The 26399-nt window shown below is 38.2% G+C and overlaps 1 protein-coding gene and 1 pseudogene across 7 annotated transcripts in view; one reads left to right on the top strand and one right to left on the bottom strand.

Moving 5' to 3' along the window:
- The window catches only part of LNX2 (ligand of numb-protein X 2), an 80064-nt gene that overhangs the window by 24461 nt on the left and 29204 nt on the right, over nucleotides 1-26399 (bottom strand). For 3 of the 7 annotated variants that reach the window (XM_027589874.2, XM_027589873.2, XM_027589867.2), the window contains exon 2: nucleotides 11015-11528. In XM_027589874.2, coding sequence (XP_027445675.1) covers nucleotides 11015-11421 — 407 coding nt within the window. In that variant the 5' untranslated portion in view covers nucleotides 11422-11528. Of the gene's footprint in view, nucleotides 1-11014; nucleotides 11529-18271; nucleotides 18483-20456; nucleotides 20534-25199; nucleotides 25257-26399 lie in introns of all 7 variants that reach the window. The other 4 variants (XM_027589872.2, XM_027589868.2, XM_027589871.2 and 1 more) reach the window with 4 other exon arrangements.
- On the top strand, nucleotides 2461-3576 carry LOC113919913 (annotated as a pseudogene).

Below are 26399 nucleotides of genomic sequence, written 5' to 3'. Positions count from 1 at the left end.
TTCGTGCGTATTTCAAAGAATACTTCAATAAAAAACTGTATTCAGATATATACTAGTACTAGAAATATCCCGGTACAGTTGATACTACACTGCAAATATGATTCTGAAATTCTGATTACATAACCCTTTTTTCACAGGTCAAACGGCTTAACCACAGGAGTGGAAACAGCAGACTTCTTCCACAAAGTGCTCTTGCATCCCGACTTGACCCTGAGTGACACTGTGTCTTTCAGCTCTCACAGCCAAGGATATACATTCATTTATTAGTGAGTAGCAATACATTTGAAGCTCTGCCACTTGCAGGAAAGCACAGCAAAGGCCCAAGAGGTTGCATACAGTGGATGGTGGTCTTGCATCTAGGGCTGCAGACTTCATTCAACGACAATATTTTTAAAAATCTAAAATTTCATTAAAAATTAAGTACAGGATTAAATTCAATGAAAACTGAAAGCTATCCCTTAACTGTAAAAGTAATACATTTCCCCTCACAAACTAAGATAAGTTGTGGGTTTCAAGTTCTTGAAAAAGATCATTATGGAATTTCTTTATTCAGCTTTTTCTCATTCCTTGTTTTCTCATCACCTTGTTAAGAAAGGGGACAACTGATGTTTCCTTCTGCATTGTTGTGGAGCACTCCAGGAAATGTTCCTGCAAGGGCCTGATGAGTATCTTGGAAAATTGTATCTCTGAGAAAAATTATTTTTGTCAAGTAAGCAGATTTAATGAGAAATGCATTTTAAAAAATATTTCATTCAATAAAAAAATGGTGACAGAAACTGGATCACAAAAAAATATTTGAGACTAAAAATACAGGTAAAGATTCGATTCCCCAAATGCGTATCACACACTGGTATCCACATGGGAAACAGCTGGTCTTTGATAGGGAAATGGACTAGGAACAGGAAGTGGGGAGGAAACACAAGCAGAATGTACACAGCTGGGAGAGAGCCTAGCTAACATCTTATGCAAGAATAAATTTAAAAAAAAAAAGGGAAACCTGAAGTTGTTGGAGAGAGGTAAAGAAACAGGTGTACTTCCATCCCAATGGGGCAGCAGATGGCTAAGAGGGACTCGATAAAGGTATCGAATTGGTGTCATGTAGAAGTACGGAAGAACGTGCTCGTGCGGCACCCGAGGAAGGTTACAGAGGGCTGCGCACTCGCCTTTGAACGGACGGGCTAGATGCTCAGAGACAGGACAACGAGCCAGGAGGAGACCACGATAGAAAGACTTCAAACTAAACAAGGGAGGCAAGAGTGTCTACAAAGTGTCTACAAAGAAAAAGTGGCCAGCAGTGCAAATGCCACAGAAGAGGCCAACAAGGTAAGGAGCAAAGAGCATTTCTCTGACTTGGCGGTTAAAAGGTCATGGTCACCTTAGAGAGAACACTTTCGGGCATGAGCGCAGAAGCCCAGAACTACAGTACAAGCATGTCTGCTCACGCAGTGCATGCCTTCTCTAAAAACCGCACCCTAAAACTCACTGGGCTTGGAAAACGATGATTGGGATAGACGATTCAAAACCTGGGCATCTAGGGAATGGCTGCTAATGGGTATGGGCTTTCTCTTTGAAAATGTTCTAAACATTCAGTGATGATGGCTGCATGCTTCAGTGAATATACTAAAAGCCACTGACTTGCACATCTTAAAAATAGGTGAATTCTATGATAGGTGACATATACCTCAAAAGAACTACTTTTTAAAAGACTGTTAGGGAATGAGTAAATCAGAGCAGGCTTGGAGCCACAGACAGCTCAAAGCCATTGTTCCTCCAGTCTGTAAACACTTGGAAGTGAAAGAGAAAGGAAGAATCATTTGTTGAGTGTCTACTCTGTGCCAGTCACTGTGGAAAGCCCTCTATCTACCATATTTCATTGAATCCTCACAACCACTCTGTTATCCCTATTTTACAGATGGGAAACTTGACACTTAACTAAGGCAACATCACACAGCTGTTAAGTTGCAGAGTCAAAATCCAAACAAACTCAGATCTGATACCAAAGACATCTGCTCTTTCCACTACATCATGCTAAATTCATTCTTTGTTTTCTTAAAGATATTTACTTGAGAGAGAGAGAGCAGGGGAGGGGCAGAGAGTGGGGGAGAGGCAGAGAGAGAGGGAGAGAGAAACTTTAGCAGACTTCTGTGCTGAGCGTGGAGCCTGATGCGGAGTTTGATCCCAGGACCCTGAGATCATGACCTGAGCCGAAACCAAGAGTTGGAAACTTAATTGACTGAGCCACCCAGGCACCCCTTTGCTAAATTCATTCTTATGGAGTTCTTTTTCTAGGCCAAAGTGAATTTGTTCCACAAAGTGGTGTCCAGAAGCACAACCAGAGAGTATGAGAAAGTCCTGAGTGAAAATTAAAAAGCAAACAAAAATCACAAACAACAAAACGGATGCATCTTTTTAATTGGAGAATTTAGCAAAAACACCACAAACCACAACTGGCATCGGGGTTAACTTGGATTATTCAAGCAGGTAGGTCAATGTAGCAGGAGGCTAGTATAGAAAATATTAACAATGAATAGAACCAGGATGGCTGGTAATCACTGGAGGACTGGTGGCAGGGGGTGCAGAGCTCCGGTGTCTGGTTGTGGGTGGGAACTGAAACCGCACTGCAGCCAACAAGACCTTGAAAGCTGCATGTTTCCAGCCCTGAAGGGGGCCACACTGCGGCCCGCGAGGCATAACAAACCAGTCAATTACTCGTAGTTTGAGGACTCTGACGGCAGTGACGATTTTGTTTCTGCAACTGCACCTTGAAATAAGAAGCCCAGAACAACACCAGAGTTAAGAACTAGAAACACCAAAACCTAAAACTGAAGAGTCTCCAGAAAAAAGACATTCCACTACAAGAGAAAACCCCTAGAAAAGGATGGCTTTGGATGAAAAGCCCTGCCAGAGAGACTTAAGAGTCATACTGGCTCTATCGGTGAAGCAACTCAATAGTCACCGTGGATGTGGAGGAAGCTCAAGATAAAAGCAAAGGAAAATGGGCAACAGTGAACAGAACAATGACTAAGTCTCCCCATATCTCCAACTGCTGTGTAACCAGTGATTATTTAGATCTGGGTGAAATTCCAGAGGAAGGGGATTTTCACCGTGTTCCCGGAAAAGAAAAGCAGCAGTGCATGCCAGGGTATGACCCAGGAAGACCCACAGTGGTGGGGGCAGGGCGAATGACTCTGAACTAGACTCTGCAACTGGTGAAGAGTCTGAGGGTGATTCTGATTTTTGTGAGAGTGAAGACATGATGTAGATGTCCCTATGAGAAAGAGTAAAACCAAAGAAATTAAGAAGTGAAGATAAAATCCCCAGCTGAAGAAAAAAAAGAGAAGAAAGCTAAATCCAAGTATAGTACTTTGAAGGCCTGTAGGAAACCATCACAAATACTCAGTCTGTCAGCAGGAAGCAGAAAACCCAGGCGGGTCCCACGGGTGGTATGTGGAAGTAGCAACAACAGCAGGAGCCCAGGGGCAGGAGTGTCTGCTAAGGCTCCAGATCAGTCCCCGCCTTGGCTTGTCCAGATTAGCAGGAGTTAAACCTCTGCATCCAAATGCAGCCAGGAGCTAGGTGTGGTAGTAAAGAAATGTTTCATTAAGAGAATCAGTTCTACAAGTGTTTATACTTGATGTGTGTTTCTGTTTACGGAAGGTACCTAAAATAAAGGAATCCTTTAACGTCATATAAATGATTTCTGCCCGTTCTGTGATAATGTTCTCTGAAGCTATTCAAGACTTCGATAAGAGATTTGTTTACAAGAATTATACTGTAATATCATTTCCTTCTGAAGAACATATTCTATTTTTCTTATGTATGGTAAGTCATTGTCATTAAGTGGTTGTCAGTTTGACATGGAAGAAATCCACATTACACAATGTTCTTTTCTAGTAACACGAAGTTCCTTTCTAGCCTGGTCGAATTTATGGTACCTTAACTTGAACTGTTTAGAGTTTATCTGGCAAAAGGAAACATTCCCATTTTTTTCCAGGGGACACTTCTGAAATCTTACTTAAGTTACATTGCCAATTTTGTTGCAAAGGTGTTTCATATTTTAGCCATACATTTTTATAGAAAGAATTCAGAATTATTTTACACATTAAAATGGTTGCTATAAATGGCATGTGTCTCCAACTTAGAAGTAGAGGTTTACTGTATAACAAATGGAATGTAATGACATTTTATAAAGCTCTCATTGTCAAAACCTTTAATAAAAGCAAAAAGGTTTTGATACACTCTTTTCCTTGATACCATTGTATCCATGTCTGTTATATGATTAAATGAATGCTTTGGGGGGAAAAAAGGAATAAAAATAGAAAAGAAATGCATGCAACAGCTAATGAGATCAGAGTAGGCATGTGCTGACACAATGCAGCTGGAAGGGGAGCTCTGAGACAGCGGGCTGCCCCTTAAAAGGACACTGTGATGTGCCACAGGCTGAGGGCCACACCGCCCTATGGAGGTATCTCTATATGCTGGTGTGTCTTTTAACTGTCTTAAATAAAACCAAAAGGCTCTTACAGCAAGCAGAGCCAACGTTTCCTTTCCTTTCCTGCTGAAGGTGTTATACCTCTATTCCCACTATTCTGGCTCTCTTTAGGAAGAAAATTACATTGAACTAACTTGATTTAAGATACAGTAGCATCAAATTAAAAGAAAGAAAGAAAAAGATATAGTAGCATCATTTCCTGATATAACAACGATTCTAGGAAACATGCAGTGTAACAGAACACACTGTATAGTTAGGTGGTGTGGGTGGTGGTGGCAGCAGCAGCAGAATTAAAATGAAATGATTTACAGTAAGTACCAGCACAATGCCCAGGTAAGGTACTTAATGAAACTCAAAGAACATGAGCATCTTAAAACCAAGAAAAATGATAAAACTTGTTACGAATTAAAATATTCAAAAATCAGTTCAAGTGCTATCAGTGAAAATGGTAGATTAAGAATGTCTGTGGAGCTAGAGTGTATTATGCTAAGCGAAGTCAGTCAGAGAAAGATAAATACCATATGATTTCACTCATGTGGACTTTAAGAGCAAAACAGATGAGTATAGGGGAAGGGAAAAAAAGTGAAGGAGGCAAACCATAGGAGACTTAACAATAGAGAACAAACTGAGGGTTGATGGAGAGAGGTGAGCAGGGGGGATGGGTTAAATGGGTGATGGGGATTAAGGAAGGCACATGTTGTGTTGAGCACTGGATGTTATATGTAAGTGACTAATCACTAAATTGTACTTCTGAAACCATTATTACACTATAGGTTAATTAACTAGAATTTAAATAAAAAAATAAAAAATAAATAGGTGATGGGTATTAAAGAGGGCACTTGTGATAAGCACAGGGTGCTGTACTGAAGTGCTGAATCACAACATTGTACACCTGAAACTAAAATTACATGGTATGTTAACTAGAATTTAAATAAAAATGCACAAAAAAGAATGTGTGAAAATCCTCTCCTCCATAAAGCAATGAGAATTCTGGCAAAAATCATTGGAACCAACTATTTCTGAGCTCTGGAAATTAGTCAAAGATCTGTAGGAATCTGGAGTGCATTTATTCAAAGAAAATGGTGGAATCTCAGTAGGAACAGTATGTCCAGAGAGTTTATTAAAAATGTCTAGTGTTCAATACAAAATTAAGTACCATGCAAAGAAACAAGGAAGTATGGCCCATATATAGGAAAAAATAGCAGAAACCATCCCTGTGGAAGTCTAGACATTGGCCTTAGCAGACAATGACTTAAATCAGGTATTACAAATATGTTCAAAGAACAGACAAAATCTTTCCTAAAGAAGTAAAGGAAAACCTAAGAATGATGTCTCACCAAATAAAAATGTCAACAAAGAAATAAAAGTTATAGTAAAGAACCAAATAGAAATTCTTGAGTTTAAAAGTATAATAAATAAATGTATTCACAGCAGATTTGAACAGGCAGAAGAATCCATGAATTCAAAGATAGGTCAATTGAGATTATCCAGTCTGAGGAACAGAAAGAAAAACAATGGAAAAAAAAAAAAAAAGGATAGAACCTCAAGGACCTCTGAGATACTATCAAGAGTATTACTAGTAGTATGTAGAATTGGGAGTCCCACAAAAAGTCAGAGAGAAGAGGGCAGAATAATATTTGAAGACATAATGACCAAAATCTTGCTGAATTTGATGAATCTTGAAAGCAGCAACAGAAAAGTACCTCATAACACATACATCTGAGCCTCAATAAGACTGACAACTGATTTCTCTTCAGAAACCATGGATGCCAGGAGGCTATAGATAACACAAAGTGCTAAAACAAACACTGTTCACCAAGAAGCCTATGCCTAGAAAAACCATCCTTCAAAAACAGGAGAAATGAAGACAGTCCCAGATGAAGACTTTGTTGCTATCAGACCTGCCCTACAAAAAAACACGAAAGGAAGTCTTTCAGGCTGCTATGGAAGGAACTTAGTATTTCATACCCACACGAAGAAATGAAGAGCACTGGTAAGGGTAACTACATAAACATAAAAGCATAAAAGTAGTTTTTGGTTCATAACTACTTTTTTGTCCTATCTGATTTAAAAGACAACTGAACAAAGAAATAATTATAATTGTTTTGATGGGCATATAATGCATAAAGATGTAATTTGTATGACAATAACAGCACAAAAAATGGGGAAGGAACAGAGCTATCTATGAGCTGAGTTTTGTACTCTAGTGAAATTAAGTTTGTATTAATCTGAACTAGACTGTTATAAATTGTTAATTATAATCCCCAGGGCAACCACTAAGAAAACAATTAAAATATATATATATCAACAGAAATGACAAAGGAATTAAAAGGGAATACTAGAAAATACACATTAACACAAAAGAAGTAACAGAAAAACAGAGAAACAAACAAAAAAAATGACAGAACAGCAAAATGGCAGACATAAATCCTGCCTGATCAGTAATTACACCAAATACAAATAAATTAAATACTCCAATTTTACAGTGATGAAAGGTTCGATTTATCAAGAAGCTGTTAACAATTATAAACCTAACTAACAACAGACCCTCAAAGTCCATGAAGGAAAAAATGACAGAATTAAAGGAGAAACAGAAAATTCAACAATAGTTTAGGACTTCAATACCACACTTACAATAATGAATTGAACAAACCGACAAGAACAGGAAAAGAGAGACTTTAATAACACTACAAATCAACCAGACCCAATGGACATCTGTAGAATACTCCACCCACCAATAGCAGAAAACACATTCTTCTTCAGGATACATGGAGCATTTTCCAGGGTAGACCATGTGCTAGGTCATAAAAAAAAGCCTCAATTAAATTTAAAGGACTGAATTACACACAGCATGATCTCTAATCACAATTAATTAAAAATGGATCAAAGGCTATAAAAGTCCTAGAAGAAAACAGGTGTAAATCTTTGTGATCTTGGATAGGCAGTGATTTCTTGGCCATGACACCAAAAGCATAAGCAAACAAAGAAAACAGAGAAACTGGACTTCCTAAGATTAAACCCGTCTGTCCTTCAAAGGGCATAGGAAAGTAAAAGGACAATCAAGAGAACAAAAGAAAATATTTGCAAATCATATATTTAATAAGGCTCTAGTATACAGAATATATACAGGATGCTTACAACTTACAAAAAACAAACAACCCATTATAAAAATGGACTACTGAAGGGGCGCCTGGGTGGCTCAGTCGTTAAGCGTCTGCCTTCGTCTCAGGTCATGATCTCAGGGTCCCGGGATCGAGCCCCGCATCGGGCTCCCTGATTGGCGAGAAGCCTGTTTCTCCCTCTCCCACGCTCTCTGCTTGTGTTCCCCCTCTTGCTGTGTCTCTCTCTGTCAAATAAATAAATAAATCTTTAAAAAAAAATGGACTACTGATGCTGAGCATTCATTCGCATGCTTATTGGCCATTTAAATAATCTTCTTTGGAGAAATATCTATTCAAATTCTTTGCCCATTTAAAACTGTGGGTTACTTGCCCTTTTTGTTGGGTTGTAAAAATTCTTTTTATATTCTGAATACTCTCATAAGGTATATGATTTGCAAATATATATCTGCTTTTTACATTATACATAAGAAAAGTATGCTGGTAAGAATGTTCCAAACACAAACCCAAGCCAAAGGCAGATGCTTAACCAACTGAGGCACCCAGGTGCCCCTGAAATTCTATGAATTTTAATGAAACTTATCAATTTCTATCAGATGAGTGAGACTGTGTGCAGAGATGGCACAGTCAGAATAATCATATTCTGTGACTCACGGTACCACTCAGTTGCCTGTGTTGGTTTTAAAACACGGCTGCAAATGTTTGACCTCCTCCCATCACAAAGTGAAGCCCACGCCCCCTCTCCCATTGAATCTGAGTGGACTGCTTCAAACAGAGTGACATAAGGGATGCTATGTGACTTCAAGGCTAGTTCATACAAAGCCATGCAGCTTCTGCCTTATTCACTGGAACACTGAATGCCACGTAAAAACTCTAAAAACCCTGAGACTGCCATGCTGGAAAGGCCGCCTGTAGGCTCTCCTAGCTGAGCCGGTGTCTCTGGTTATCTCCATCAGGGAGCCGGACATGTGAATGAAGAAGCCATCTCAGAAGTAGATTCTGCAGTTCCAAATGTTGTAGTCCCTGGCTTTCAGTTCTTCCCTGCTGTGGCCCAGATAACACATAACAGGGACAAGTCATCCCTGCTGTGCCCTGGCTGAATTCTTGACTCACAGAATCCATGAGCAGAATCAAATGCTTGTTTTATGTCACTATATTTGGGGTGGTTAGTTTCTCAGCAACTGATAACCAGAACGTAGATTAACAATTTAATTGAAGAAATGTTAGCTGAGTGTCGGTTTTGGGCAAAGGGATGAAAAGACTCGTAAAGACAATATACAACCCAGCATTAGATTCTAACTTGCTCTCAGCTTGCGGAGACTACTTAACATCAACATTTTTAACTGAGAAACTAGAGAAAGGTCAGGCTGTTCCACCCATGTCTTTTCCAATGGGATATAAAAATTATACTTTATAATTTCCCTTTTTATTTTTCGTAGTCAATAATCACTCTTAGCTGTTTATATCAAGCAAGTCATTTACCTTTTCAAATCATTCACCTTTTTCAATTGTTCCCTTTTTCTATCATTCACTATACAGGCCTAAGATGGTTTGGAAATGACTGAACGAGTAGCTCAAATATTAACAAGCTTACTTGGAAAATGGAACTTGCAACTGGGCATGACTGCTTAGCCTTTATCAACCTACAAATGAGAGGAGTTTGCTGTCCCAAAGTTTTTATATCATCAACATAAACTGCTTGATCCAAAATACTAATGATACTTCAATTACATATTAAATTCTTGTAGGCATTTTAGTTAAGTGAATGTTCCCAAATATTTGTGCAACATTTATCTCACTGCTCACAAAATAATTGGTAACTGAACCGAGACTTTGTTCAGTTCTTCTGACATCCTATAACTGATGTTCGTAAAAGAGTCACAGAAGAAAACTATCCCCTAAAAAGAAAAGTCCAACTGAGAGAAATAAGGCAAGCCTAAGATATTCCTCAACCTCAGTAAGTAGGCCCCACCCAGAAGACCACATTCACAAGTCCGGCATCGATTTGCACCAGGTCTCTGCTGTCGTGCTCAGATCCTACACCTGCTGGTGACTGAGGACACACGGAAACCTAAGGCCACATGCACTTTCACAAGTCTCTGTACCTACCCTACACGTTTTCTTACCTCTTACTAGACAATACAGCTTAGATTTAAACCTTTTCTATTAATCTTACTGTTTCTGACAATGTAATAACATCTTGTTCTTTCTCATATATCTTAACAATTTCTAATGAGTACCCTCATTTTATAACACTGATATTTAGGAACAGAAGGACCACATATACTCATGTCTATAGGAAACTTACTACCACACAGCAGTAGGGAACACGATTTGTTTGACCTGTGGTCAAGTCAGCGCAGTATATTAGAATGGTAAGTAAGAATATTAGAAGTTTAGGCCTAACTATACCATTAACTAGCTCTAAATCTTTGTGATTCAGTTTCCTGATTTGTAAAGTGAGGGGATAAGATTAGATAATCTCCGTCAATTCTATGATACCCCATATATTGTACTGTGAATTTTTTCACAGCAATCCCAGCTTTCTACTGCACAACTGGCTGAACTCTGAAATCTAGAAATCAACACATTTATTTCTGTCATATTATATGATTCTTCATACATAAAACATGAGATGTATTTTAACCCTTCCTAAGGGTATAAATAATTCTAAAACTCAAGTTTTTCACCAAAGTCAAATTATGAAACTCACTGATCAGCTCAATAAATTACTTGACCTTTTAAAAAGCTTTGTTAGAACAAAAATCTCCATTGAATGCTTTAAGGTTTCTAACCCCTAGTTCTTACTCAGTCTAGTCCTTGAACACAGATTCTTTATAAGATTCTAGTAAATAAAATCAGTACCCTCATTTCCACATGGCAACAAAATTACCATTTGTATTGTCTGCATAATATCCCATGGAGTTGATGTACTACGGTAGGTTTAACCCTTCCCTACTGTTAATTAGATCGACTCTGATTTATTGAACTATGCACAATGCTGCAGTGAACACACCTTTATACATAATTTTTCCTTCTTTTGGATTATTTCCTTAGGATAACAAGCTACATAAAAGGATATTCACATTCACAATTTTTGAAACAAACTCCCAAACTGCCTTGGAAAAAAGTCTATCACTATACCCTGCTGCCCATATGAATGTAACAGCTTCATATTATACCAGCAAAAATATTAATAGGTACTTCTTCACTGAAGTTTTTGTAACTACGTTTTTGAGAAATCATCATGTAAAATACTGTTCCACACAACTTATTGTCTCTCTTGTATTTGATTTGTCCATTTACTTACTGATGCCTTGATACTCTTTATGAAGTTTTTGTCTGACCAACCTTTTTATAAAACCTAGACTTTACTTCTCTTTCCTTCATATTTTTTGCTTACCTGTTTTTAAGATGTGCCTCCAGATCACAGCGTTGCATGACATCTTGGCACACTGAAGAAAATGGACATAACACTAATAATTTGTCCAGAAGCTTATGAACTAGAATACTAGACTTCTTACACAACTTAAAGTGGAGTCTTTTCCGGTCCAATGGACAAAAATCCTTCTCCTGTAAGAAGTTTCTGAGGCACTTGCAGCAGAACGTGTGTCCACAGGGGGTGTCTAGTGGCTGCAACAGAGGCTGAAGGCAAATATGGCAGACCAGGTCGTCATCTACTTCATTCTGGTAATTGTATAAGTGGTTCTCTCTTGTCCAGTGCTGCTGGCCACATTCAAAACACAGAGGATTGAAGGAGGAGGAGGAGGTCTGCTCCACAGACACCATCTCATCACTTGTGGTTCCCATTCTGAATCAACCAAAGCAGTTTCTGTATCTTCATACGTTAGACTTCCACTTCAGGTATGGTTTCCTTTAATGGGCAGTGATGTATTTGACTAGAATCAAGGTTTGTTCTAGATAAACAAAACAAATCAAAAATGTAATTAGTATCAATCAAGGGGGGCTAAAAGTTATCAATATAGTATCACTAGTTAACTTCTTTTTTTAGGTAAAAGGTAAAATAAAATTTAGACCAGGTGATAAATTAGTCATAAAAACCTAACTAATTTGCTAGCTGGCTAAGCTACTTGGCTACATTGTCAAGTTCTTGGTGAAAAAAGAACTTGTGATTAAAAGCAAAAGATGCTGCATATAGTGTGACATAAGAAAGAATCAATCTGTTTTACTGACTGAAATCCTCCAATACTTCACTGCTCAATGGTAGTTTTTAAAGCCAATTAATCTACACAGCATGCTAATAATGCAAATTGAGGTATATTATGCAATACATTTGCATCTGTCATCCCAGTCATGGTTCTTTGCTTCTGATTTTATGGATTTACATTGCTATACCAAAGACTGTGTCTTTGAAATGTTGCCTCAAGGATAATTCAGTGTCTATTTAAAAAATGACCTTTGCCCTGTACTATATTTGGAAAAAATGGATTTCAGAATATGTATGATTTAAATATTCTCTATATAGCACAGATTATAGAAAGATAAACTACACAGCATATACAAATAACATCTGTGCAAGTTCCATAAAGTGCAATACTGTTTTAAGGCATTAAAGGAAAAAGCCCACTGTAACTCAATTAAATCGGTAAGATGTGATATAAATAACAATTCCACCTCATATTATTCCACACTTTGATCTGTTCTTGCTTGCTCAAAACAGCAATTTGTGTGTGCGTGTATGTCTGTCTCCTCTCCAACCCTAAGACTCTCAGAACAGCCTCTCCAGTTTAGTGCAAGGCCAGCTAGGAATGCTTCCCTCCGGTTCCCCAGAAGCACCAGGGGTTAAAAATCAACTGCAGAGGCAGCAGCTGTCTATATCTGCTCTTCTGTAAATATTTATAGTCTCTAGTATGTGCTACACATTGAACCAGGAGACAGGAGAGGTAGGAAAAGGAGAGTTAAGAAAACCCATATTAAAATTCAATGTACTCCGAGAAAGCCACATGCAGGAGACTATTATGTGAATACAGAGAGGGATGAGGAGAACTGGCCTCTAACTCAAGTCTGGCTTTATAGCTGGAAATATTTTCAAAAGGGGAAAAACATGCACTGCTGAGTTGTGATAGGGTGTGTCGGTCAGACGGAAGCAGACAAGGGCCGCTGTGCGGAATTTCAGGGGCTTCAGAGCACCTGGCACACTCAGGGAGTACGCAGCAGGTCAAAATCCCCGAGGCACAATGTGCTCAGGATACCGGAATCATCGAACCTGGGTCTCCCTGCCACAAGAACGGAGAGGGCAGGGTACCATGTCAATGCTCCCAACATCTGTTTCAATGAGAAAATTCTCCTCCCATCACACATACGTATTTATTATTTATTTGGAGTTTTTATTAGAAAAATATTAACATTTTAACAAAGTCAACAAGAAGTGCCATGAATTACGAGCAGGTGGGACAGGATTCAGATGGGATGGCTGACCTTCGATAAACTGTTTTTAAAAACTACTTAATAAAATAACAACAGTAGCAGCCTGTGATCTAAACTCCTATCAGGACCAACATTAAGAGAGCAAATGCTTCTTGTATTTTGTAACTCACGAGGCTTGTTCTTCACCCTCTGGGCATCATAACTTTTCAAACATCAGTGCAAAGTATGAGATTAAGAAGAGAAACGGCATTTATCCCACACAGACAGACTAGGTATTTTAATACAGAATGCCTACAGACTCTTATTCCCCACCCAATTAGCAAGAAAATTCACATATCCTTTGCTCTTCTTTCTTTGTGATAGTGTTTATTCTAATTTTTCTTTTCGTCAAGAAAATATACTGCAATTCTAGCCTCCCACATAATGACTAAGAAAGCATTTCTCTTAAGACTATTATGTTTTAGTTATTTTTTAAATCTCTAAATAACTTTTAGTTCTTTATTTTCATTTTATCACAAAATCTTTTCATGAGGAAAAATAACATGTTCCCATTTAAAACACCAAATAACAACTGCATTATCTTCCATCCCCGAAATACCTCTGTTACCATGAAACAAACATTAAGTGACAAATTATCATGTGTAGATCACTAGCACGTGCACGTAGCATGTAAGTACGATTAAAGAACTGCAAGGCTGTATGGCATAAGTACTTACTTAAGAGCACATACTCTGGGGCGCCTGGGTGGCTCAGTTGGTTAAGCGACTGCCTTCGGCTCAGGTCATGATCCTGGAGTCCCGGGATCGAGTCCCACATCGGACTCCCTGCTCGGCAGGGAGTCTGCTTCTCCCTCTGACCCTCTTCCCTCTCATGCTCTCTATCTCTCATTCTCTCTCTCTCTCAAATAAATAAATAAAATCTTTAAAAAAAAATAAAAATAAAAAAAAAAAGAGCACATACTCTGGAGCCAGTCTGTGAGGGTTCAAGTCTTCGCTCTGTCACTTACTAGCTTGACCTTACTACATGTCTGTTTCCTTCTCATATATAAAATGGAGGTAATCATAGTGCCTATTTCAAAGGTTTGATATAAAGAATAAATGATGTATAAAATAATAAATGGGTGTAAAAAATAGTGCCTGGCACATAAGAGGTGCTATATAAGTATTAGCTATTATTACCATTATTAAAGATAAAGAAACAAAAGTTCAGACAGATGTTACGATTTGTACAAAGCCAAACAACTTATAATTACTTGGTAAGAGATAAGGAAGATAAATCTAGTTCTTTCTTGCTTCAAAATAACTCAATAGTAAATTAAGTAATTATAAGAAAGAGGAGAGGTATTTCATGAAAGCCTTAGTTGTATGAATTTTGTAAGGACCAAAGGCAGCCTGATCCTGTCTTTCTAACCCCTAAACCCATCCCTCTATTCCCAACCCAGGCAGATGATTTCATTCCTTCTTAGTGTGCAAGTCTAATTCAACATCTAATACTACTTCTCATACTAAACTGTGAGCTCCCTAAGAGCTGGACCCTCCCACAGAAGAGCAGCTCAGTAAATGCTGAATGACCACATAGGTGACAATTTACTTGTGCACTCTTACTACATTTAGGCGGCCAGAAGTACATCTATGTTTATAGGAGGATATGCCCAAGTTAATATATAATTTTGATTTCAGATATTCTATGAGCACAATCTGAAATATTAAAATACAAGTTAAATAAGCAAGTCTTAAATATTTTTCATAATATAAAGGTAAAATGTAGTATAATGTGTATCTTTACAAACTACATTGTCTGTATAGATAATATTCCATGAATAGTAGAGATGGAAGTTCTTAAATTGAGAATATTACAACACATCTTATTATTTTTTATTTTTTTAAAGTTTTTATTTATTCACTTGAGAGAGAAAGAGAGAGCAAGCTAGCAAGCAAGCAAGCAAGCAAGCACGCATGCACAATCAGGGGGAGAGGCAGAGGGAGAGGGAGAAGCAGACTCCCCGCTAACAGGGAGCCCACCACAGGGCTGGATCCCAGGACCCAGAGATATTACCTGAACTGAGGGCAGATGCTTAACCATCTGAGCCACCCAGGTGCCCCTTTCAACACGTTTTAAATAATATCTTGAAAAACAGCCAGTACAATGGAAAGAGAGTAAGAAGACATTGTTTTCTACCTAACTCTAGTTACGAATAACAGGCTTGCTCTTCCTGGTTTATGAGATAAGAATACCCTGGTGCATCATAGAGACTCTCAGGAAGAGCTATGGTTTTTCATAGTTAGTTTGCAAATTCCAAAACTATATATTATTCAGATCATTTCTCTTGGGTTTTTTTTTAAGATTTATTTATTTGAGAGAGAGTGCACAAGAGAGAAGGGGGAGAGCGAGAGACAGAATCTTAGAGAGACTCCCTGATGAGTGTGGAGCCCGACTAAGGGCTCAATCTCACCACCGTGAGATCATGACCTGAGCCAAAATCAAGTCGATCGCTTAACCAACTGTGCCACCCAGGTGCCCCTCTTCAGGTTATTTTTAATTCAGACTGAAGGTGTCCTCACGGTCCCTAACCCTGGAGATCCAGCCCAGAAAAAAGGCCATGAGCTAAAGATTCCCACCAAAGTATGGTTAGATGGGAAACCCCTAGGGTTCCTTTGACTCATCAACATCAAGAGTCTCAGGCTACTCTCTCAAGTGTCCTCCTGGCAAATTCCTACTCAAACTCTACTTGCTCTGTAGAATCCATCAGCCTCCCTCCTACTCTTGGGTACATTTCCCTTCCCTTATGCTCTTGCTGCTCTTTACACATGCCTTCATTTCAGCATTTACTACATTTGCCTACTTGCTTATCTGTCTTCTCAGCTCTTTGAAGGTAAAGATAGCATCTTCTTTATCTTTTGTATTCCCCATTCTTGGCACATATTATGCACTAAAAATTTTTTTGTTCTCAGGCTCATACTTGAGCCTGAAATGTTTAAGAGTCCTGAAATGTATAATATCACTATATAAACATATAGGAGAAAACCTTGCAATTTATGGCACTGCAAAGCAGTCGATATATTGGACCTTGCTCTATAACAAAGAACGAGACGTAACTTCCTTTAGTCTTCAAAAGTCTGAGAATTTTAAAGTTATTTTTTTACTTGATATCAATACAAGAAAACTCTTATTGTATATGTTACACATCAGCTTTGATAGTACCTTTGTATAAAGCAATGGATGTCAAACTTTTACACCTAGTGATCCCTTTATCCACTCTGGACAAGTTTGGCAGTTCCTTAAAAAACTAGCATGCAACTACCATACAATTCAGCTACTGCACTCCTGGATATTTATTCCAAAGAAGTGAAAGTCACGCATAAACGTACAGCTTTATTTGCAATGGCCCCAAACTAGAAACAACCCAGATGACCTTCAGTGGGTGAGTGGGTAAACAAATCATGGTACATCTGTACTGCAGAATAGTACTCAGCAATAAAAAAGAATGAATGATTATTGCTACACACAACCTGGATGAATCTCCAGAGAATTATGCTGAGTGAAAAAAGCCAATCCTAAAAGGGTGCATACTACACTATTCCATTTAGAGAACATTCTTGAAATGACAGTGGAATTAATTGTTTAAATATTCATTTGTTAATGAAACAATAAACCCATTACATGCCAGGATTTTTACTAAAAATAACATTTCTTTTTCCAAAATAAAAATACAGTGAGAAGAGAGGCCATTGTTTTACATCTTTGTAAACCTGGAGTCTCAAATCTGTTTGCTTTCAATTTGCTGTGAGATCACATGTATCCTTTGGAAACTCCATTGGGCACTCATGAGAGAATGACAGTGAGAAAGGCAGATAATGTCTTGGCATTAATGGGAAAACAGTTTTGACCTTGTGGACCCAATATAAGAAAATAAGGGACCCTGGGTCACACTTTGAGAACAACTGGTACAGAGCACTAAAGGGTTCTGATACCCTTTTTTCACAAGAAGTACCAGTAATAACTAACACTACTTTTGAAAAAGACAAAAACTGAAAAAGGTAAAATGTTGAGATGAGCCTATACTGGAGAAGTCTGTCTTTCCTGGAATAAAGTTCTTTCCCCTACTGGAAGAAGCACGCCTGGGTATTTAGCTGTATAAAAATACTTAGCATGCTAGATGACAGTCTTAAATAAAGTCTATTCCTTTTTTTTTTTTTTTAAGATTTTATTTATTTAACAGAGAGAGAGAGAGAGAGTGCACAAGCAGGGGAAGCGGGAGAGGGAGAAGCAGGGAGCCCGATGCGGGGCTAGATCCCAGGACCCTGGGATCATGACCTGAGCTGAAGGCAGTCGCTTAACCAACTGAGCCATCTAGGTGCCCCAAATGACTTCTATTCTTAATCAAAACTTATTTCCTATTGCATGTCACTAAGAAAACTACCAAAGAGCAGTTTCCAACAATTCCACATATATAATTCTCTTTTTCTACATAAAACTGTAATTCAGCACACTTAACTATTTGTCTATCCCTTCTTATGGTGTTTGAAAAACCTTTTTAAAATTCTTAAGATGCTACTTGTAGTAACATGTACCCTACTTAATAATCTAGAAAATTAGTAAGCTAAGCAAAAAATGCTAGAAGCTATGAAACTTAGGCTCTAAGCTCTACGCCAGCTGGGTAACTAGGTCACTATGCAATTAACTCTTTCATTCACCAAATGTTTATCCAATGTCTACTATGTGCTAGCATATCATATATATTCTGGTGCCTTGGCTTCCTGTGTATAAACTATCAGCTTTGCCTAAATACTAATTGATCTCTCTCTCTTTCTCTCTCTCTCTCACACACACACACACACACACACACACACACACACACACGGAGTTAAATGTAGTTCTAAAATTCTTACGATTCTGTCTTTTTATATTTAATAAAAGGCTCAGTGATATGTCATATTTACCTGTCAGTCCCAACATTTGTTACTTTTTTTGGTAACTTCAAGATTTAAATATTCTATAAAATGGAGGTTAAATTGTGGTGAGCAGAGAAATAACCAATCTGAAATGTCCTTCTACCTTTAATCTTCTAGTTTTGAACCACTAAGCTATGATGAAAAACTTTTTTAAATGCAAAAGGATAAAGGCCAAAATCAAATTGCATTACCTTCCCATGTCTCAGAGGTTCAGATAGTGATACTAAAGCTGTATTTTTAAAAAATCATACTATATTATGTTACCTTAGAGTAATTTAACAATAGAATTGATATAAAACTATTTCGAAAAAGAAACATACCATATGGAATGCTAAACATGTCTAGACAGCTAAGTATCCAGACAAACCTCTGCCAATAATTAAAGACCTCTGTGGAAAGAACTTTATTCCAGGAAAGACAGGCTCCGGCAGCACGTGGGCTCTTCCCAACAGCACTCCTCACCAGCCAGCTGAGTTGGGGCAATTTCTAATGTCTTAGAGAGTGTCACAAATTCCTAAGTGTTGCATATACCTAAAAGATACAGGGTTGGTGGTGAGACAGAACTACGGTTTTCATTGGTTCGGTTTTATTGCAGAGGTTTACCTGCTGGCTATCATTTAAATGCTTCTATTACATTCAAAGGCGAGGGTTCTCATCTTAATAAATTAAATAATCTGTTTTCTCCTAAAGGATGAAAACTTTAACTTCTTGCATAGTACATATAGAAAACATTTGTTTCCAAGTGATAAGTTCTTAATTTTAAGGTCTTTTAAAAAATCTCTAGTTTCAATGACTGTAGATCACAATTCCTCCACTAACTCTCAATTATCCAAGGGAGTGAAAAGCATCGAAAGAGCCCCTGGAGTTAGTTTGAGGATTTGAGACCTGGGTTCAAAATTTGGCCCTGCCCCTCCCTCCCTCACTAGCAATGTGACATCGTGATGTGCACAGCACTTAAACGTCCATAAATCTCAATTTCCTTATGTGTAAAATAACAACGGTTTCTTGCTTACACACAGGATTAATGTGAAGCTAAAAACGTTACATAGCGGGAAAGAAAAAGAAAGTACAGCAGGGAAGACAGTACTGGGAGAAGGGCAGTTTTTTAAGTGGGGTGATCAGGAAAAAGCTCACTGTCAAGGGACACTTCACTTAAAACCAAAAGGAGTAACTAGAAAGCCACATAGGTACCTGATATAAAAATGTTCGTTCCAGACAAGTGCAATACTAAGTATAAAGGCCCGGAGGAGAGAATGTGCCTGGTGTGTTCACCGAACAGTGAAGTGGCCAGTGTGGAAGAAATGCACAAAGCAGAGGGAAGAAAACAAGTCAGAGCGGTAATGGGGGCTAACTAAATCTTGCAGGGCTTATAGAACTTTGGCTTTTACTCTGATTAAGTACCTTAACAGGATCACTGTGGCTGTTGTGCTGAGAACCAGTGAAGGGGCCAAAGGCAGAAGCAATTAGGAGCCTACTGAAATAGTCCAAGCAAGAGAGAACGGTTGAAAGAACCAGGTGGGCATGGCTGAGATCATGAGAGGAGACTCAATTCTGGATGTATTTTGAAGACAGATCAATATTGATCTGCTGATGAATAAAATGTATGCATGGGCTAATTGTGGGGGGGGGAGTCATAGATGATCCCAAGGTTTTTGGTCTAAACTAGAAAAACAGAATTAACATAACCAAGATGCAAAAGTATATCAGAGAGTAGGTTAAATGGCTCTGCTCAAGTTTGGACATCTTAAGATTGAAATGACTATCAGATCTCCAAGTAGAGACCCTGAGCAGGCAGCTAAATATACAAGCCCAGTTCAAGGGAGAGGACTGAGCTGGTCATATAAATTTAGGAAGCATCAGTGTGTAGAAAGGAAAAGTGTATAGATAGGAAAAGATCACCAAAGGAGAGTGGATGAGTATAAGCAGAAGAGAGGTCAGGGGACTGAGCCTTGAGACAGTCCAACATTATAAAGTCTATGAGATAAGACGGGACCAAGCTGAGGCAGAGTGGACACTGTGGTAGGAAGAAAATTAGGAGAGTACGGTGAGCAGAAACCAAATAAAGTGCTTCAAGGAAGAGAGAAGAACTGACTGTGTTAAATCCTGCAGGCGAGTAAAATAAGATTAAGACTGAGAAATAAGCCTTGGATTTAGCAACATGGAATTCACCAGTGACCTTGATATAGTTTTGGTGGAATGAGAGGAAAAGCTTCCTGGAAAGAGTTCAAGAGAGAACTGGAAGAGAGGAATTTGAGCACAGACAATTCTTTTGAGAAATTATGCCATATGGAAAAGGGGAAAATCTTGAATTCTGGGAGGAATTGAGACTATCAGAGGTCAAAGCAACTCCCCCCCCCCCCCTTTAACAAAACACTTTTCACCTCCACATGTTCAAGATTATTGTATTCACATACATCCTTAATTCCTTTCTTCTTGCAACAGATCTCCCAATTCCCTGTCTGAAGGTGAATTCCCCACCCCCGACCTGGGCTCAGTGTCCCATACCTTTGGCAATCTCTGTCATGTTTCCTGTTTTTCCTCAACCTCTCCTTCCCCTCCACATGAAGTTCATGTCTTGACAGCTTTAAAAATAAAAACAAAAGATTTGTCTACAATTATTACCCTTTCCCCCACCTTCATTTCAATATTTCTGACATGTAAGACCATCAGTGCAGTCTCCAATTCTTTACCCAAACGGTTTCCATCTCCATCAGCCCAAGACTGGTTTTGTTGTGGCCAGAAGGGTCTAACTGCCAAATCTCACGGTCACTTCTCAGTTCCAGCTTCTGCTTTACTTCCAAAATTCTGACTCCTACCAGCAATGTGTAAGCATGCTAACATCTCCCAAACTGTTCTAATCCTGGTTGATTTTATTCTTTTTATTATTTATAAATCTGACCATTGAAAATACCAGTGTAATATCTAATTTTTCCTTCAGTTTGCATCTCTTTGACTCTCACTTTATATGATTATTATACTTATTTCTCTTGTGAGCACCTCTATATCCTTGGCCCATTTTTTTTCTATTGAATTATAGTGTTTTTCTTGACATGAACTTAATATATTGAGGATCAAAGCTCTTTATCGATTATAATTTTTTCCCAGGCATCCTGTGTGCCTGTGTGTCCCGACATAGAAAAGTTGTCCATTTTCATGTAACTGAATACATTCGTTCCTTCAAAAATTCTTCCACTACTCTGTTCTTCCATAAAGATGTGCCTCTATTTTCTTTATTTGTATAGTTTTTAATAAAACGATTATCACACTGTTCTGGTCAGTATATGAGAACAGATCTACCTTTATTTTTCTCCCAATAGGTATTACATAATTGTCCCAGTTCCCATATATCTGACTCACACTTATGTTCAAAAACCATGTCATTATTTCCTTCTAAATAATCCTATTACAGCACTTCCTAATGGCACTTCTAGACTCCCAGCACCCTGTAACTAGAACCAGAGAATCCTGTTTCTTTCTCACTCTCTTCCTCATTTTTCAACACCCAGTCAACAAGTTCCCACCGACTCCCCCTCCAGAACATGTTACTTGTGTGTCCTCTACCCTCCATCCATTCCACTACTACTCCCAAATTAGACTGCATTTATTTGTTGCACCTGTTCTTTTAGCCATCACTCAAAAGGGTTTCCAGGCATGCTCCTCCTGTCTTAGCTACCCCGTACAACACTAGCAACCCCAAAACAGTGATATTATTTTCTTCACATTCTTCTGCAGCCCCCAATTGCTTCTACAAAAGGAAAGCCAAATTCTTCAACCTGGCACTTAAACCTTCCAGATCTGGCTCCTCCAGTTTCATTTCCTGACACAATTCTACACATTCCACCCTTTGGCTATGCTGAACTACTTACAACTTCCTGACCGCAGCATGCTAGTCCCTCTGCTTGGAATGTCATCTCCTACCTTGTTGGTCTGCAGATCCCCTGTCCATTTAATGGCCAGCTCAAGTGAACCCTCTGCTACAAAGCTGTTTCTCATCCAGCCAAACAAAATCACTCATTCTGTCCCGTGAGCCACCATTTTATTATTATTTCATTATGCCCTTCACTGCTGTAGTGTGCAATCACTTGCTTAGATGTGTCTTCCCTACTGGGCATCCCTTAAAAGCCAGGCAGCATGTCTTACATTAGTCATAGGCCCAGCATCTTGTAGCATGCCTGACACAACACGTGGTTAATAACAATCTCAAGAATGAAAGAGAAATTAAACAATTAAGTCCTCCGCTTTCACTTGCCTCACCAAATCTGGATTCTAGCTCTAGAATTTTTATTCCCACTGCCTCTGTTCTAAATCAGGTTCCTGTTACTTCTTGATTACCTCCCATCTCTCGTTTCACCTCCCCATCACAAAAGGTGATCTCATGACAAACAACTATGATTCTATCATTTCCCCCCAGGGGGGGAAATCTGTTAATAGAAGAAAGGCCAAGTATCTTAAAAGATACTCTGACTCTTATTCCCACCTCTAAGGCTCCAAACCCTGTATTCTAGCCAGACGCTGCTTCAAACCACTCCCTCAACACAGACCTCATACCACTCTGTTTCCAGGGACTGCTGGTTTGTCACTCTCCTCTGATATCTTCCTGAGTCTCTCCTTCCTTTTTCTCCCTACACTGTCCCTCTGCACCCCCAACATTATACTCCCATTACTCTTCCCACCAATTTCCTAGGCTTCTTCCCTGTTACATACTTATCTTCTTAAATAGAAAATATTAACCATAAGTTTTTATCTAAAAATTATTATATATATATATATATCCATGGGATTCTTCCACATAAAGCATTACAGTTGAGTCAATTTGTTAGTTTTTCTGTCACCTCCCTTAATGTTTGCCACCTAATGGCACTTCTAGACTCTCAGCACCCTATAACTAGAACCAGAGAATGTTTCTCTCTCTCTCTATCCCTGTCACAGATACAATACACACACACACACACACACACACACACACACACACACACACACACACACACACACACGCACGCGCACTTGTAGTTTGTCGCTGCTAATCTGCTCTAGGCTGGGCATTCACATATCCAAACTTGTTAGGAACCTCGAGTCAGGAGCTGGGCTTGGTGAGGCTTGGGAAAAAAACCACAAGGTGTGTGGCTTCCATGAAGTAAATTGGACACAAATGGTTATGGTGCTCGCCAGTCTTTTTCATGTCTGGTATTTCACTGTTCAAGGTGGCTTCCTTAAAAATGAACTCTAAATGAGAGTACCCGATGGAGCAAAAAGTACTAAGATTGGTCAGGATTCCAGCCGATCTCAAGAGTGACCCAGCACAGCTGAGTTACCAGAGCTGCATTATAGCCTTGCCAACGTAAAAACTCAACTGGATTTGTTTACTCAAGAATGGTTGGTTCTCTCTCTACCCCTCCTGCTCATGCTCTCTCTAATCAATAAATAAAAACTTTAAAGAAAAAAAAGAATTATTTTACTATGAGATTTACCATTTTCAGATACAATATAGGGAGAGGAATTATTGGGAAATGAAAAAAATCAAATCATACTGTAGAATAGGGTTACTTCTGGACCATTTTTTGTCGAGTATCTATTCTTAAATATGGGATGTAGATTCTTGTTCAATTTCTCAAAGACTGACAGTTCTTGAACATGTTCTTAAATTTTGTGATTTTTTTTTTGTCCTGTTGGGGCTTCTAATTTAAGATAAATATTATGAGAAGCTTTTGAAAAGTGGCAATAATTACCATTAGATATTTCAATGGTTTTATCATTAATATTAAGAGACCTTTAGCTAGAGACAATTTAAGAAAGAAGAGATTTCACAATTCTTATTGGTTCCTATATCCTAGTCCTAAGTAACACCTCCACAAAAATCTAATGGTCTTGTTGAAAAAAAACCTTAAAATTTAAAATCATTAATACACACACACACACACACACACACACACATATGCTACTATTTGACATAGTCATTTTCTACTCCAACATCCTGTACTGTTGCTTTTCTCAAATTTATTTATTAAGAGAGTGGACTTAAAGTTTTTTACTTTATTTCCCTCGATGTACTAATACATTCAGAGTTCATCATAACACTTTAGAAATGCTTCTTCACTTTTAAGAATGCCTAAAGTGTTTTGACCAGTAGGAAACCTAGTTTAGGGAATATGAAAAATATCCTTAATTCCCATGTTTTTTTACTTAAATATAGAAATTTAAAAATTATACTTCCCCTTAAATTTAAATGAATTCACATAAACAATTAAGCAATTATAAGTTACCAATTACCTTATATTTACATTTCTTGTTATTAAGTACATCTTAACATATGGTATAAACAGCTCAGCACCATATGCTTATTTAATATTCTGAATGATGACTACGTCCTTCTAGCTATATTTCTGCAGTGGTTGGAGATACACAATAATACACATGAAAAGCGTTGTGTTGCGATGTATGTATGACGTATGTGGGGGAGTGAAATGCACAATATGTAAAATATTATTTCACCATATAACAACTTATAGTCAGGCTTAGTAAAATTACATTAAGTATATGTATACTATTTTTAAAGTAGATGAAATGCTATTAACTACTCAAATGTAAATAGCAAATATTAGCTGTAGTGCACTTAATAATTGAAAAGGGCAGTTAGATGAGTCAGTCTTTATACCATATAATTTACAAATGCCCCAAACTTCTAACACCAAATTTCGAAGTTGAAGGAGGAATGAAAAAGATATTACCGAGTATATTAACTTCTGATAGAAAAGGAGTTAATATAAGTTAATTATTGATTTTAAAAATATTTTCCCTCAAACACTATCATCTTCTAACTATCATCGCCCAGGCAATTGCCTTTATTTTTTTGGCAGGGGCTGGGGATAAGTATGTTTATCATTTAAAAATATTGACTTAAAAATTTTAAAGCCATATATTATTCTAATTTACATCAATGAATTATAAATCATTGGCAAACTGGTCAAATAAAAAAATGGCTATATTAGACTTAATATATTTGTCCTTTAACTTAAAACATAACATACAGAACATTAAAAGCAGTACTAACTGGGATGGGGATCACAGGTGACTATTTTCTTCTTATGTTTACCTAGATTTGCAAAGTTTTCTAAAATGGCCATGTACAACTTGTATAATAAAAATCAAGTTCATCTGTTTACTTAAGAAGCAATACATACTCTCCAAATGAACAGACTAGTGTGTGAAACTGATAAATGAAGAAGGGAAAGGAAGAAAAACAGGACTTACACAGGGACGGGGCACGTGAGGACAGTTCCCCAGCTTCTTAGCAAGTTTGAAGGTTTCCTACAATTCAAAGGTGGAAGCATGACACGGATGGAGTATAAAGATCTTCAGGATCTCTTTGGCGTTATTCTTTCTTTCCATATGCTAAATATAAATGTCTAGATTAAACTTTCTTAAAAATGGAGGATTTCGGTAACATAACCCAAGGAGGTGTTAAAGGGGACTGGTTAGACCAAAGGATTCCAGAGGAAGGGGATCAAATAAAACAGCAACTTCTGTTACAGGAAGCTCCCCATCTCCGTAAATGCACTCACTCAGAGACTACCACCCCAATGAAGCCAGGCATGTGAATCTGAACAGGATCTACCCTTCCATGCCTCCCAGGATAAATAATGTGGAGGCCCAGAATTCGGCCAAACACCTGTGGAAATTAATAAAGGGAAAGTTCACTAAATAGAGTGCAGAGGCTAGAAGTAGGAGCCATACCACTCAACCATCAATTACAGGAAGAACTGTCAATTACAGACTACAACAGAAGAATCCTGAACAGGAAAGACTCAACCAATTACAGGCCCCAACAGGAAAAGATGGACATTGCACCTCCTACAAGGAATCAGCTGCCCCTGGCAACTCAACCAATGAGAAACCATCATCACCCTGAACTCTTGCTTTTCTCCAAGGGACTTTTGTTCAAAACAACCCCTCCCAACTTCCTCCTCCTTCTCCATAAAATGACATTCCTCTCCTTTGTGGGACTTGCCTATTGTTCTGCCAAACCTTGCATGTCCTAAATTAAAATTCTCCACTAGTCCCAAAAAAATTCATTTTTGCTGTTAAAGTAACTTTTATTTATAAGGTTAACACACATAAATAAGAGTACAAAAAGAGTTCATTCAGTTGTATCTAATCTTTTTGCATGAAAAGGGCTTATTAGCCTGTGAAGAAGTCCCAAGGACCAAAGGGTCCTATTTTGACCCTCTCCATCCCAATGAAGAGCTTAATAATCTAACAGTGTTTGATCAACTCAAAACAAGTAAGCCCAGTTATTCTCTGCCCCTATAGTCCTCTATACTCGACCAACTAACTTTTCAGCCTCTTTACATCTCAGGTGTAACTGCAACCCCCTACTATTACTATTCTTGGACCATTCATTTAGTGCCCATCCCAGAGATCCAATGACCCATAATTTGCTCCCTCCCCACA

Source organism: Zalophus californianus, chromosome 3 (assembly GCF_009762305.2).
Source record: "Zalophus californianus isolate mZalCal1 chromosome 3, mZalCal1.pri.v2, whole genome shotgun sequence".
NCBI classification, from domain to species: Eukaryota; Metazoa; Chordata; class Mammalia; order Carnivora; family Otariidae; genus Zalophus; species Zalophus californianus.
The sequence above is the reverse complement of the archived record's forward strand: the minus strand, read 5'-3'. Positions and strand labels throughout refer to the sequence as shown.